Raw genomic sequence first — 14,032 nt, forward strand, 5'->3', positions numbered from 1 at the left:
TCTGAGTTACAGAAGGCTAGCTAGCACCCCTATTTTATTTATTTGTTTATTTTATTTATTTATTTATTTTTTTGCCTCCATTGCTCCATATTATTACTGTTGTTTACATAAAAGGGGCAAGGTAAACATTCATAAAAAAAGTTTGCTTTTTAACTGGTTCAGTTAGACTTACTGTAAAGCCTAACTGAGTGTATTTACTTGAGATAGATACTCCACAACGATGGATATTTTAGTAACTGCTTGTGTAGGCTATTTGACTTGTTCGCACAATGTCTCGGTTATAATGTGTGATGGAAGGACTGTGCAGGCACGTGCCGGTTTGAGTCCAGCTGTAACCGCCGCGCGACCAAGACAGCGCTTCAGTTATAAGACCATTCAGTATGATTCTGCCCATCCCAGCTTCTGTTAGTACATGTTCTAGGATATTAATGATGAAGACTGTTTAAAATTTATTTTTTGTTCTGTGACAAGCTTGGTTAGCCTACCTTTGACTGAAAGGTTCTCGCAGTAGTGCCGAAATAAAGGACTGTCCTGGGAAAATTGGGCATCTGATCACCCTTCTGGGTGTCTAAGACAGGGCTATTCAATATTCTGATTGGGCTACAGCCACTCTGAGCCCCAGTTTAGAACCAGCGTCACTGTTTTTGAACAGCAGCGAACCGAAAGGAATACTTCACATTATCAGTAAGAGAAAGCATAACGCAAAGAGGAGTTTCCCATGTCATATTGCAAACTAATTCTTCAACCAACCAAGGGCCCCCTTCTTCCATGAGCCCTGGTCCTTCAGCCCAACCTAGCCCTGTCCAAAGAGCTTAGAATGACCAGTTCCATTGCAACAGCAGCGCCCAGCAACAGCCCTGTGATTCCGCCTTTTTGGAGTGAAAGCGATCGGCCGTCCATTGGATCTTATTGCTGTCACAAAAGCAAGCAGCTGCTTTGTTTGTTATTTATTTGTTTAAAAAGCGCATTAAAGCTGAGATACAACCTGAAAGATGACAATACAACACTTACTATCACAATCATCTGCACTTTAAATAGTTTATTGTACAGACTTAAGCTGCGTCCCAAATGGCACACTATACACTATGCACTCATGCACTATGTACTTATGCACTTACACACTCAACAGGATAGTATATGTATGTAGTGTCGTCCCAAATGCCACACTAATGTTTTTTTACTAAGCGGAAATTCAAACCGTTTCCCTGAAGACGTTTGACGGTTGCCAAATCGGTGAAATAACCGAATTATCAAATAATATCTGCCGTGAGTATAACCGCATTCTCCATCGGGAGGTGCTATAATCACTCTCGTAGGAGAATTTTGCTTTCACGATCCAAAACAAATAAAGTTATCCAACATGTGCGCCCGATAGCTCCGCCCCTTCCGCTCTGTGACCAAACCTGTGGTCGTTGAGTGCCTGAAGTGTCCATCATTACACACTTCATTTTAGCGGCTGAATGAGTGCATCATCCGGGTAATTAAAGTGCACTTATTATTTTTAGGGTTTTCAGTGTGAACACACTACTTACACTATTTATACTACAAAATGGCGTAGAATAGTGCATAAGTATGCGATTTGGGACGCAGCTTTATAATATGCTATTGTTCTATTGGAATTTTTATTCCAAAATGGCCACCGCAGCATCTAGTGGCTGTTTCTCAAATCGCACTAGAGTGTTGCCTCTTAGTGATTCTATGCTCTTTGCCCTTTCGTTAATCTGGCCCTAAACATGGGGTCCAACCTGGTACCTATAATGTAGCTGTAAAGTGTCTGGTGTAGTTTTAGCTCCTACAGTTCCTTCTAAAGCAGCATTTGATGTTGCACCAATAAAACAGTGTTATAATAATAAGGCAGCATCTTTTTAATCTATTATATTTATACACATTGCTCACAGTACAAATTGGTCAATGAAAAGATGATGATGACAGAAAAAATATGTTGAGGAAGCAACATGCCAATACTTATAACCTTTCTCTCAAAGTGTTGGATGAGCCAGGCTGCGATGAAAATGTCACATCATCTTTTCTTATTGAAAATCATTACCAGTTAAAGATCATGACATTAAGGAATCAGCCAGGTACATAAACATTGTACAAGTAAGCAAAAATGGTTGCTGGCTAGTGCTGGGTCCTGTTGTGGCTGTCCCAGTGTTGCCTGAGAAAAATGTCATGGAAGGGAAGTCCATTCATCAACTGATAACGAGACATTTTACGAAAGATGTCCAGATATTGATGCATGATGCCATTAATGCCCTATTCTTTGACGCTAATTCAAGATGAGTATATAAACATATAGGGCTCTATTTTGACGATCAATGTGCAAAGCGCAGGGTGCAATCGCCGTGTTTCAAGGCGTGTCAGAATCCATTTTTGCTAATATAAGGATGGAAAAATCCGCTTTGCGCCGTAGCTCATGATCTAAAACGGTTGAGTTTATTTTCTTAATGAGTTATAGGTGTGTTTTGAGAATAAACCAAACAGAGTCTCATCTCCCATTTCTTTTAAGAGCCAGTTGCGTCGCGCCGTAAGCGCATTTGCTATTTACATGTTGTAAAGTAACTGTGAATGGAAAAACTGAGCATTTCACTATCAAAAAAACAGTTAAACAGAGCATCTACCGCACAAGAATGAGAGATAAGGGATCTCATAATCTAGTTTCACTTTTGCTCTCGTGGATAGGGAAACCTTGTATGCACAGACATCAATTAGCCTATAAATAATTAATTTAGTTTGTTAAGCGCAAACATTTGTTTTAAACGGTTTCTAAATACAGTTCTAATTTCCAGCAAACGAATAAATAAACAATAATAACAAAGTGTGGTAAAAAACCTGAGTTATATCCAAATACACATGCTGTGCCCCATATGGTCTAAAACCTGCAGGTGGACAAATCTAAGCTTGTTTTTAATAAAACAAAAATGAATATGGATATACTAAATAATACTGCTAATAATAATAACATTATACAAAAGCAAATTGAATGAACTGAAAAAGCCTCCCGAGATGAAGAAAGTATGAAGGCAGTGGTTTTTAAATTCATGTAGGCTAGAAAAGAATATGTTTTGCAATATTTTAATCCTTTACATTTATATCCTATATATATCCTTATTATATCCTATATATATCCTTGATATTTGATATCTTTTTCATATGTAAAGATATTTGCGTATTGCTCTACATCTTGTGTGGATTAAAGTGTGTAAGCCAGGCGCACTCTGTGCCAGACAATAGACCGGCTTTGTTCTGGTCTAAAGAACAGACTGTTATAGTTTCTCAAAATAGCAACATGCCAGCAACGCGCCAAAACACGCCTGCTTTTTAGACCAGAACGCCTATGGGCGCACATATGAGTGCAAATGCATTTGCTATTTAAACAGCGTGGCGCAACACCTCAAAAGAACTCTTGCGCAGAGCTGAAAGTAGCAAATAACAATTGCGTTGCGCCTTGCACCACATTGCGCCGGGTGTATAATATGGATTATAATAATTAAAGTGCCCCTTCAACATTTGTTTTCAGTCTGGAATTGTCATTAAAAGTTACATGTTTTGAGTTAAAGGTTAATTATAAGATAAATTTAGTTTACTGTACTTAAAAAAAGGAAGTAAACCTGTTGCTTTTATAGGAACACTGTGCTTTTTTTTTTTTTTTTTTTTTTTTTAGAAAATAGGCTTTTTTTACAACTCCCTAAAAATATTTCTCAGCTAACACAATGTACAGAAAAGTCAAACTATAGATAGGAACATCATCTAAACTCTTTTTAAAATTTGTTTTAAGTGAGATGCTAATTGTCTAATCTGATTCAATTGTCTATGCTAAGCTAAGCTTAAAGGGCTATTACCAGACCCAAATACCAGCTAAATGTATTAAAAAGTGATAAAACTCAACTGTTAAAACAAACTATTGGGCAAAAATAATATTAACTTTTAATTTTGCCTTGATCTTCATGCTCGGTGTAACTACAGAAGCGTCAAACTATAAATAGGAAGCTAATAGGAATCTAAACTCTTTTTTGATTTGTTTTAAGTGGGATGCTAATGGTCTAATTCAATTAAATTGCCTATGCTAAGCTAAGCTCCCCTAGAGCACATGAAAAAAGGCCTCAGGTAGATAACTAGGTAACAGCACTGTAAACTTTTTTTTTTTTTTTTTTTTTTTTTGGAAATAGGCTCATTTTAGAAATAGGCTCAACTCCCAAGGTAACAGTGCTGCGTACTTTCATTGACCCTGCTGCAGCCATGGTACAGCAGCAAAGTTCCTTGACTATGTGCCAAAATTATAGTAACTTTTCATTTTTTCCTTGATCTTCAGACCCAATGTAATTACACAAGAGTCAAACTGGGATATTATCTAAACTCTTTTTGATTTCATTCAGTGAGATGCTAGTTGTCTAATCCAATTCAACTGTCTATTCTAAGCTAAGCTAAGCTAAAAGTGCTACACTGTAAAAAAAATCTTGCTGCCTCACATTTTGTTGCCTCAAATGGAGTTTTTTATTCATCTCAACATACATTAACCAAACTAAACAAAAAATTTAAAGTTAAAAGTTAAATGTTTGATTTTAAACCTGGTAAAATACCTTAAAGCAACATGAAATATTTGTCATCTTTACGTTTTTTTTCACAATTTTTTTACAGTGTAATGCCAGACCTAAATATCAGCTGAATGAATTAAAAATGTGGTAAAACTCCAACAGTTTACAGGTGACGTGTAAAACTAAAAAGTGAAGTTAAAGTGATTAGTTTACTTTACTTAAAAAAATTACTAAACACATTGCCTTATTAAGTAAATTAACCATGTGCATTAATTCATTCATTTTCTTTTTGTTTTAATCCCTTTATAATCCTGGATCGCCACAGCAGAATGAACCGGCAACTTATCAAGCACGTTTTTACGCAGCGGATGCCCTTCCACCCGCAACCCATCTCTGGGAAATTATGGACTTTATATTAAAAATAATGGTTATTGTTTTTTTAATCACTTTTATATTATAATTAAAAGCATTTATGAACAGAAAATGATAATATGTCATAATAATATATTTACACAGCAGATTTCACAATTCAAGCTGCAATTATAGGGATACAAAGTTATCATTACCTCTACTGTGAAAGATCTGGGTGTTGTATTATACAGCAACTTCATTTTTGAAAATCATATCTTCCATGTCACAAAAACCACCTTTTTTCATCTAAGATTTATTGATAAGTTACGAAGCATTCTACCCATCACATGCTTTTATGACTTCTATAGGCTAAATTACTGTACTGCTCTAGTCGCTGGTTGCCCAGCATCCTTTATTGATAAACTTCAGTTAGTGCAAAATGCAGCTGACAGAGTTCTTACCAGATCAAGAAAATATGACCATGTCACAAAAATTTTATCATCCTCACACTGGCTGCCTGTTAAGTAATATTGCTTAAAGCCTTAAAAATCTAGCTTCTGTTTATCTAACCAACCTTCTGTCTCACTATAATCCAGCCCGCTCTTTAAAGGGCCATGAAACCCCCTCGTTTCAGCAGGGTGTTTTCACACCTCTACTTTGGAAAAAGTCAGAAAAGTGGGCGTGTCCAGCTCTGTTTAGGGGGAGTGTCGGAGGAACTAAAGTGGGAGGGTGTAGGAGTGTCTATTTGGGCACGCGCCAGTTTCAGTCAAAATACACACAAGAGGAAGTGATGGTGTTTAACCTACATGGACATCTGTAGTCGAATTATTTGCCAAATTATTAAATGTTGGACTTTAACTGCAGTTTGGCTCTTTCATTCAGGGAATTCATTCATGCCCCTCGCGACAAACGAGATATTTGATTCGAGGATCTGCTCTAAGCGTGTATTTTTCATGCAATGTTTGATACCGCACGGCGAATGAGAGAAAAAAAAACTCTGCATTTCCCGGAAACTTAGATGCACACGGCAGGTAGCATCAGAAAGCCGCGTGTGTTATTCCGGTCACAAAATGCGGTGCTAACATGTCTGCACTCAGTGCAATAGTTAACTTAATTCAATATGAACAAACTGAATAAACAAAGAGCACTGGTCGCTCACTTACCAAATCTGTAGAGACAGGACAATCACCAGCAACTAGAAGATGAGAACAGCTCTCAGGTAAACAATAATCCCCCTTAGACACGTAAGGTATTGTTGTCGAGCGTCGCTTACACTGTTAATCCACGCGTGATCCAGATAAGCTCTCACAGAGAGAAAATTAAAACGAAACTTAATGGCAGCAAACTATAAAAGCAACCCTTCACGCTTGTTTTGCCAACACAACGTGGCGTCTCTGTGGTGTAAACATGGTGACACTAATGAATATTAATGAAGTTGCACAATAGAGCGCGCTGATTGGTTTGAACCAAGCCTTACTCATGCATTAATGTATCACACTGTAAGACGTAATAAGACTCACTCAGGCACAGACGCCCAGTCTGTACTCTGGAATACACGCTATTATGTCATGACCGTGACGCAGCTTCAAAAATTCGTTTAAACAGGAAGTACGAATTTGCTTGAAATAACGCAAAAACAACCAATTTACACTTTTTAGTGAAATATAGGTGTTCTAATAGTGTTTTTAGCAGTGTGGGACACATATACGACTGTCAACAGCTCAAAAAATGTGTTTTGGTGTTTCGTGACCCTTTAAGATATCAAAACTCTGGGCTTCTGGTGGTACCCAGAAAAGCAAAGTCTACTAAAGGAGGTTGAGCCTTCTCATGTATGGCTCCTAAAATTTAGAGTAGCTTTCCTGATAATGTCCAAGCCTCAGACACACTCTCGCATCTCACATAGTAAAGCATACAAATAATCCATCATTATAATGGTCATCCACATGTAGAAAACATCCCTGCATTGATGTTTAATATCTTTTGTTTAAATACATCATAAACAACGCGACGCTAATTGTTTTTTTTTGTTTTTTTTGTTCTCTATTTCCACCTTGGGATACTCATTCCAAGGCCTGTAGAGATTGTGCAGCGCCATTGATCTGACTAAAGACCTGTGAAGAGATGATGCCAAGCATCGAGGACCTTAAGGGCAACACATACAAAGAGATGAAGAGATGATCCCAACCATCAAGGATTTCCAGGACAACACATGCACTAAATACACAAACACACTTCATTAAACATGTAAACAGAGTTGAATAATATTGTATATTGAATAATAATGTCTCTGTTTACAGACCTTAAATATTGGTCAGAAAATATGAATAAAATAAAAAGGGTCTTTTTGTAGAACATTACTTTAGGCACTATCAAAATGCTCCCATCAGTCACAGAATTATCTTGCATAACTATGACTGCTCATCATATCTCACTGGGAATTTGAACTTGTGCTCTTATGCTATTTAAAGTCCATTAATGCCCACGTGACTAAAACTTTGCCTACCCCTGCTTTTGTGAATAAATTAGCTCTCATTTTGACTATCCCGTAGCTTTTTGGGTTTTGGACAACTCATAATGAGTTTATTACTTATGTAGCATCTAGTGGATAAAACAGGGAATCAAGAAGTCACTTAAATCTGATGTAATGTCTGGTAAGTTCAGCTTCGCCAAACATGGCCATGTAGAAAACAAATGACATCCTTCCTTAGCTCTAAGCTGAGCTGTTATCTATAAGATGTGATTTGTAAGAATGTTTTTGAATGTTTCATTCTCACCAAGGTTGTATCTATTTGATTGAAAATCTAGTAGTCAGTATCAGATCATTTAACAACAGCAGAAACACATAAATCTTTATTGTCACTTTTGATAAATTTGATACGTTTTTAGTGAATTTACTAATATTCTAAACAATATTAAGGTTCTTCTCGGAAATACTGAGAAACTTAAAATTGCACTTATGCACTCAAAAGTTTAGTCAAGATCCGGCCCTTACAGCCCTGTTACTCCTGTCTGTGTTTCAGAAAGGAGGTTAAGTGAAAAATCAGAGTATGTTAACCCTGAAATGAGAGAAACTCTTGGTTTTCCATTTCAAAATGGCAGGATTGTCAAACTCGATTAAGCAGGGTAAGTCAAGCCGGTTTCTGAAAGATAGGTAACTTTAACGCTGTTACCGTGGTCACTTACTCTGTAAACCTAACCTGGTCAGGAGCAGGTTTTATTCTCTAAACTCTGAGTTTCTGTATGTCTCCTCCCCCTTCTTTTAAAAATTAAGAGGTATTTCTCGCCTTAGCCTTGCGCTTCCACCCAACTATTTTTATGCGCTATTTGTTGATGTGCATAAAATAACGGTTGATGGAAACACCAAGATAACTTTTGAAAATAGGCATAAAAACATATGCGCATAACTAAGTAGGATAAACTTTTTATTGGATTAGAAAAAAATGCACATAAACTATGATGGAAACCCTTTTACCGAACAAATTCCAGTATGTGTATTAAAAAAGGTTTGTCATAAGAGGTCACATGATGATGAAAATGTGTGTGAATGGACAAACCAGCAGGCTGAGCGCTTTGTAAAACTGAAATGTTGTTTTAGTCATTTTAAAATGCCTTAACCGTTTCAGTATTAGTGTAATTATATTATTAATGACCTCCAGAGCGTCTGGAGCGTGTCAAGAATGTCTGTTCTCCGCGCCCCATTGCTTCAAACGCCACATCCCGTTCAATGTGTGTCAGCATTGACACGCAAGTAGGCGCAAGTATATTTATTAAATAAAGAAAAGATTGACGCAGCTTCTTCTACCACTGTAAATTCAGTTTTTATTCTTGATATTTGGTCCCAGTTAATCAGAAAGTGACGATTTTGTTCTCTTTGATTCATTGGATGGAAACGATGCTTTATTCGCATGTCTTTTATGCGATTTTCCGGTTTTGCACATACATTTAATTTGCAATTGTGAATGGCAACATAGCTATTGCCTACATTTTAGTTACACAAAGAAAAAAGTCATGAACAAGAATGACAAGAATCCTTTTTTAATGAATAAATCGCTCATATTCACTGCTCTTCGACAGGGACATGTACTGTAACTAGATTAATAGGATTTTTACTCGTTCTAAAAACTTTTTTTTTGTTCTGCTTACATTCTAAATGTCATATCAACCTCTACACTTGATTAATAATAAAGGTAGACACACAAGTGCACTTTTACATCTATTAAAAACTCAATTGAAAAAAAAATTATCTTAAACTGATAAAACAACATGTATAAAAGTGAGAACCTTAAATGAAACATTTCCACTGAACATTAAGTTAAGGTTATCTGCATTCTTGTTTTCTCAAATGTGTTATAGAAACTATGCAGTAGCCTATTTTTTTCTATTACATCTGAAAGAGCTTCACAATTACAGCCAGTTCCCCACTTTTCAAGTGAAAATAAAAAAATAAATAAAAAAAAGTCACACATTACATTACTTATTTTATTATACTTAAATTTTTAAATACTTTAAATGGAAACTTACCCATTAACGTGAGCAGCTATGTGTTCCCATGCTAACTGTCTCTGTTTCACTGATGCACTGGTGTTGCTTTTTTAAACATATGGTCATATTTGTTATAACTTTCCATGAGCACATCAAGCCTTTTTTTAGTCGCGGTGTGCGCACTTAACTCTGAGTTAGTCTACTCAAAGTTGATTGACCTGAACTGAGATCAGCTATTCTGAAACTGAAAACTCAAAGTTTTTAATCTCTCGGTAAGTCAACTCAGAGTTCAAGTTTAAACTCTAAGTTGGTTAAACCTCCTTACTGAAACAGGCCCCTGGTGTTTTGAAACACTTTAGTCACATGACCTGGGTGTTTCAAATCAGCTAAGTCATGTGACCTGGGTGTTTCGCATCATGCTTCGGTGCAGTGTTTGAAAACACTTGCACTTCGGGATCCCAACACTGTCGAAACGTCTGTTTCACGTCAGCCATCCCTACTTGTCTCATTTATTTACATTTGATTTTGTTTTAATTTTTCTTCTTTCAGCAAGATTGCTGTCTCATTTTTATTTTTTGTTTGTAGTTCAATTCTTATTTAAAGTTCTCATTTAGCAATTTTTTTTGTCATCTTCAGTCACAGTCTAGTCCTAGTTTCTTTTGTTGTGTTTTGTTTCATTTCTAGCTACATTTTATTGCTTTAAGTTTTAATCTTTTTTTAAAGTCCCTTTATAGTTTAATTTTATTTCTCGAGATCTATTTTTGATTTCCCTCCTAAAAAATGTACTTCTTGTACTTAGATTTTCTTGTCTCCCCAGCTGTCTAGCCCTGTTGTTTGTTGCTTGTGTCACTTGAATCCTGAGTCTCTACTGGTTGTGAACTCTGTGACGTGGAGTTCTATCTGTTTGCCACCTCTGTCCTGCCTGAGGTCCCTCTAGCTACTTACTGACGTCTTGCCCTGAAGCTTGGAATTTCTCCTTTCAGCCTGTTCTCCTGATGTCCACCCACAAGATACTCCCTGCTGTATCATACTGAAGTCTCGAGTCTTCATCCCTCATCAGCCTGTTCTCCTGCCATCACCCTGCCCTTTTGTGTGGACTCTTCTCATGCCTTGCCTTGTTTCCCTTATGTAAATAAATCTGTGTTCTCCTCTCTATTCTGCCTTTGGGTTTTCCTTGCCAACCATGACACATTGGCTGTTAAACTAATTTAAACTGAGCTGAAACAATAAAAGTTTTAGGACAAGTTAGTAGTTATGTTCAATTCACTTAAATTTGTAAAACCTAATAAGTTAACATAATTCCTTCACAATCAATTCATCTTTATTTGTATAGCACTTTTACAATGTAGATTGTGTCATAGCAGCTTCACTTAGAATATTATACTGAACATGTCCCAGCACAAATTGATTGTGTGGAACGTTCGAGGTTACAGAAGTAACCCTTCGTTCCCCGAGGAGGGGAACGGAAGTGCCATGAATGGGAGGATTCGGATCAGAAGCCGCTTATCTGGAGAGTATTGAACGGGCCAATGAATGAAATTAATTGGCAGCGTAAGCTTGCGCAGGTGTGCGACATCTGCAATTATCTCAGCATATAAGCACACCTGAAGCCAGCAGACGCCATCCTTTTAAGCTGAAGAGACTTTCAAACAGCTAAGGGACAGTCATTATGGCGACGGAATATGGCACTTCCGTTCCCCTCCTCGGGGAACGAAGGGTTACTTCTGTAACCTCGAACGTTCCCCTTCGGTTGGGGAACTTCAGTGCCATGAATGGGAGAATATGGAAAGCGCCATAATGACTGCACCTTACCAACACCCCCGATGAGGAGATAGTCAAGCAAGCGTGACGCACCCACATCATGGGGGGCGCGGTCCTCCAACGTGTCCCTGGCCCTAATTTATCCTACTTCAACAGAAGTTTTACGGATTTAGATATATTTTTTGGGAAGTCGTGAGCATCTAGATAATTCTAGGAAATACGACAGTACGTTGGGAAGCGTGCAATCCCGATAGGGAGGACGCTGCGGAGGCCATCCGTTACCCAAGGGGGGGATAGATGGCAGAATTTACCTATGGACTAGCCCTAAAAAGGGGGAGTACGCATAGCAAAAGAGTGGTTAGCGGAGAGGGAAGACACAGGTCCGCCCAGGGGGGGGACTTAACCGTGGCGGAATAAGCATATGGGATCGCCTAGTGGGGATCACGCATAGCAGGCACCTATACCCAAAACGCGGGCTGACCAGCGGGCAGACCTACAACGTAGTGGGCCAGCAAGTGACTCCTCCGCTGAGTCAGTGCTGGGGGCCACGGAGGAATCTGCAGGGCTCACCTGACGGGGAACTTTACTGACAGATAAAAAAGGCGCACGTACCTCCGTGTTTAGGGAGAATGGCGCCGCAAGCGTGTTTCAACACCCTACCGAGTTGTCTCCTCAATCACCAAAGGGTTACCTAATACCCTTGAGGAAACCGGCTCCACTCGCAGATTGTAAAACCTTGCAAATGTGTTGGGTGTCGCCCAGCCCGCAGCTCTACAGATGTCTGTTAGAGAGGCGCCGCGTGCACGCGCCCAAGAGGATGCAACGCTCCGAGTGGAGTGTGCACGTACTCCCGGGGGACACGGCTGACCTCGACTCGAATAAGCGAGTGAAATGGCATCCACAATCCAGTGGGATAATCTTTGTTTCGATACGGCACTTCCCTGCTGCCGACCGCCATAACAGACAAAGAGCTGCTCAGATGATCTAAAATTCTGAGTACGGTCCACATAAATGCGCAGAGCGCGAACTGGACAAAGTAAAGAAAGGGCTGGGTCTGCCTCCTCCGGGGGCAGCGCTTGCAGGTTCACTACCTGATCTCTAAAGGGGGTGGTAGGAACCTTGGGCACATAACCGGGGCGGGGTCTCAGGATGACGTGAGAGTAATCCGGCCCGAATTCCAGGCACGAGTCACTGACCGAAAATGCCTCCAGGTCCCCGACCCTCTTGATGGAGGCCAACGCAACCAGCAGAGCTGTCTTCAGGGACAGAAATCTTAGAGATACTGATTCGAGTGGCTCAAAGGGATCGGATCGCAGACTCGTGAGAACGAGGGCGAGATCCCAAGACGGCATGAGAGGGGGGCGAGATGGATTAATTCGCCTAGCACCCCTAAGGAACTGGATGACCAGGTTATGCTTTCCCACGGTGCCGCCAGCTACCGCGCTATGATAAGCGGAGATGGCGGCCACGTAAACCTTGAGAGTGGAGGGCGACAGCCTGCTGTCCAACTTCTCTTGAAGGAAAGAGAGCACAACACTAATCTGGCAATTTCGGGGGTCTTCTCTGCGAGAGACGCACCATTCAGTGAATAGACTCCACTTCAGGGCGTAGGCGCGCCTCGTGGAGGGGGCTCTAGCCTGAGTGATGGTATTAACCACCGCAGTCGGTAGGTTACCTAAGTCTTCCTCGCGTCTAGGGACCACACGTGGAGGTTCCAAAGATCGGGGCGAGGGTGCCAGATGGTGCCCTGTCCCTGAGAGAGTAGGTCCTCTCTCAAAGGGATCCGCCAGGGGAGGGCCGTCGCGAGGAGTGAGAGCTCTGATATCCAGGTCCGGTTGGGCCAAAGGGGCGCAACTAGCAGAACCTGTTCCTCGTCCTCCCTGACCTTGCACAGAAACTGCGCGAGCAGGCTCACTGGGGGAAACGCATACTTGCGCATGCCCCGAGGCCAGCTGTGGGCCAGTGCATCCGTGTAGAGAGAGCCCTCGGAGCCTCTGAAAGAACTTCAGTGGGACCACTAGTTTGCTGTCGAGCTCCCTCAGACAGTTCAGCAACAGGCGAGCGCGTTCCTCGGAGAGGTGCGCTACCATGGTGATCGAGTCCAGCTCCATCCCGAGAAAAGAAATCCTCTGCACGGGGGCGAGTTTGCTCTTTTCTCGGTTGACCTGAAGCCCCAGTAGGCGGAGATGCCGAAGCACCTCGTCCCTGTGCATAATCAATTGCTCCCGCGAGTGGGCTAAAATCAGCCAGTCGTCGAGATAACCGAGTATGCGAATGCCCGCGAGCCGAAGGGGCGCTAGGGCACCCTCCGCGAGTTTGGTGAAGACCCGCGGAGACAGAGAGAGCCCGAAGGGGAGGACCTTGTACTGCCACGCTCGACCCTCGAACGCAAACCGCAGAAATTGGCGGTGGCGTGGAAGAATGGAGACATGGAAATACGCGTCCTTCAGGTCTATGGCTGCAAACCAATCCCGAGGACGAACGCATTGGAGAATGCGCCTCTGCGTGAGCATTCTGAACGGCAGCTTGTGCAGACAGCGGTTCAAAACGCGCAGATCTAGGATTTGCCGTGACCCACCGCTCTTTTTGGGTACGATGAAGTATGGGCTGTAAAACCCACTCTCCATCTCGGCTGGAGGAACCGGCTCGATTGCACCCTTCGCCAGGAGGGCAGCAATCTCCTCTCGCAAGACAGGGGCGGACAGGGGGTTGACCCTGGAGAAATACACGCCCGTAAACTTGGGGGGCCGTTTCGCGAACTGAATCGCGTAACCGAGTCTGATTGTGCGTATGAGCCACCGCAAGGGGCTGGCCCGCGCTAACCAGGCAGGCAGAGCCCTCGCTAATGGAGTCATCGCTACAATCGCTGACGTACCAGCGGTGGGGCAGCGCGGAGTGGGTGT

General features: G+C 41.1%; 2 protein-coding genes across 3 annotated transcripts in view; both read right to left on the bottom strand.

The window, feature by feature from the left end:
• The window catches only part of si:dkeyp-23e4.3, a 146,054-nt gene that overhangs the window by 71,343 nt on the left and 60,679 nt on the right, over nt 1-14,032 (bottom strand). The window lies entirely within an intron of this gene.
• LOC141379889 (uncharacterized) lies at nt 9,950-13,461 on the bottom strand. The gene is made up of 2 exons (XM_073935453.1): nt 11,100-13,461; nt 9,950-10,809 (listed from the first exon to the last, which is right to left on the bottom strand). Exon 1 carries the CDS (start codon nt 13,340-13,342, stop codon nt 11,786-11,788), a length of 1,557 nt encoding a protein of 518 aa, XP_073791554.1. The 5' UTR covers nt 13,343-13,461; the 3' UTR covers nt 9,950-10,809; nt 11,100-11,785.

Source organism: Danio rerio, chromosome 21 (assembly GCF_049306965.1).
Source record: "Danio rerio strain Tuebingen ecotype United States chromosome 21, GRCz12tu, whole genome shotgun sequence".
NCBI lineage: Eukaryota > Metazoa > Chordata > Actinopteri > Cypriniformes > Danionidae > Danio > Danio rerio.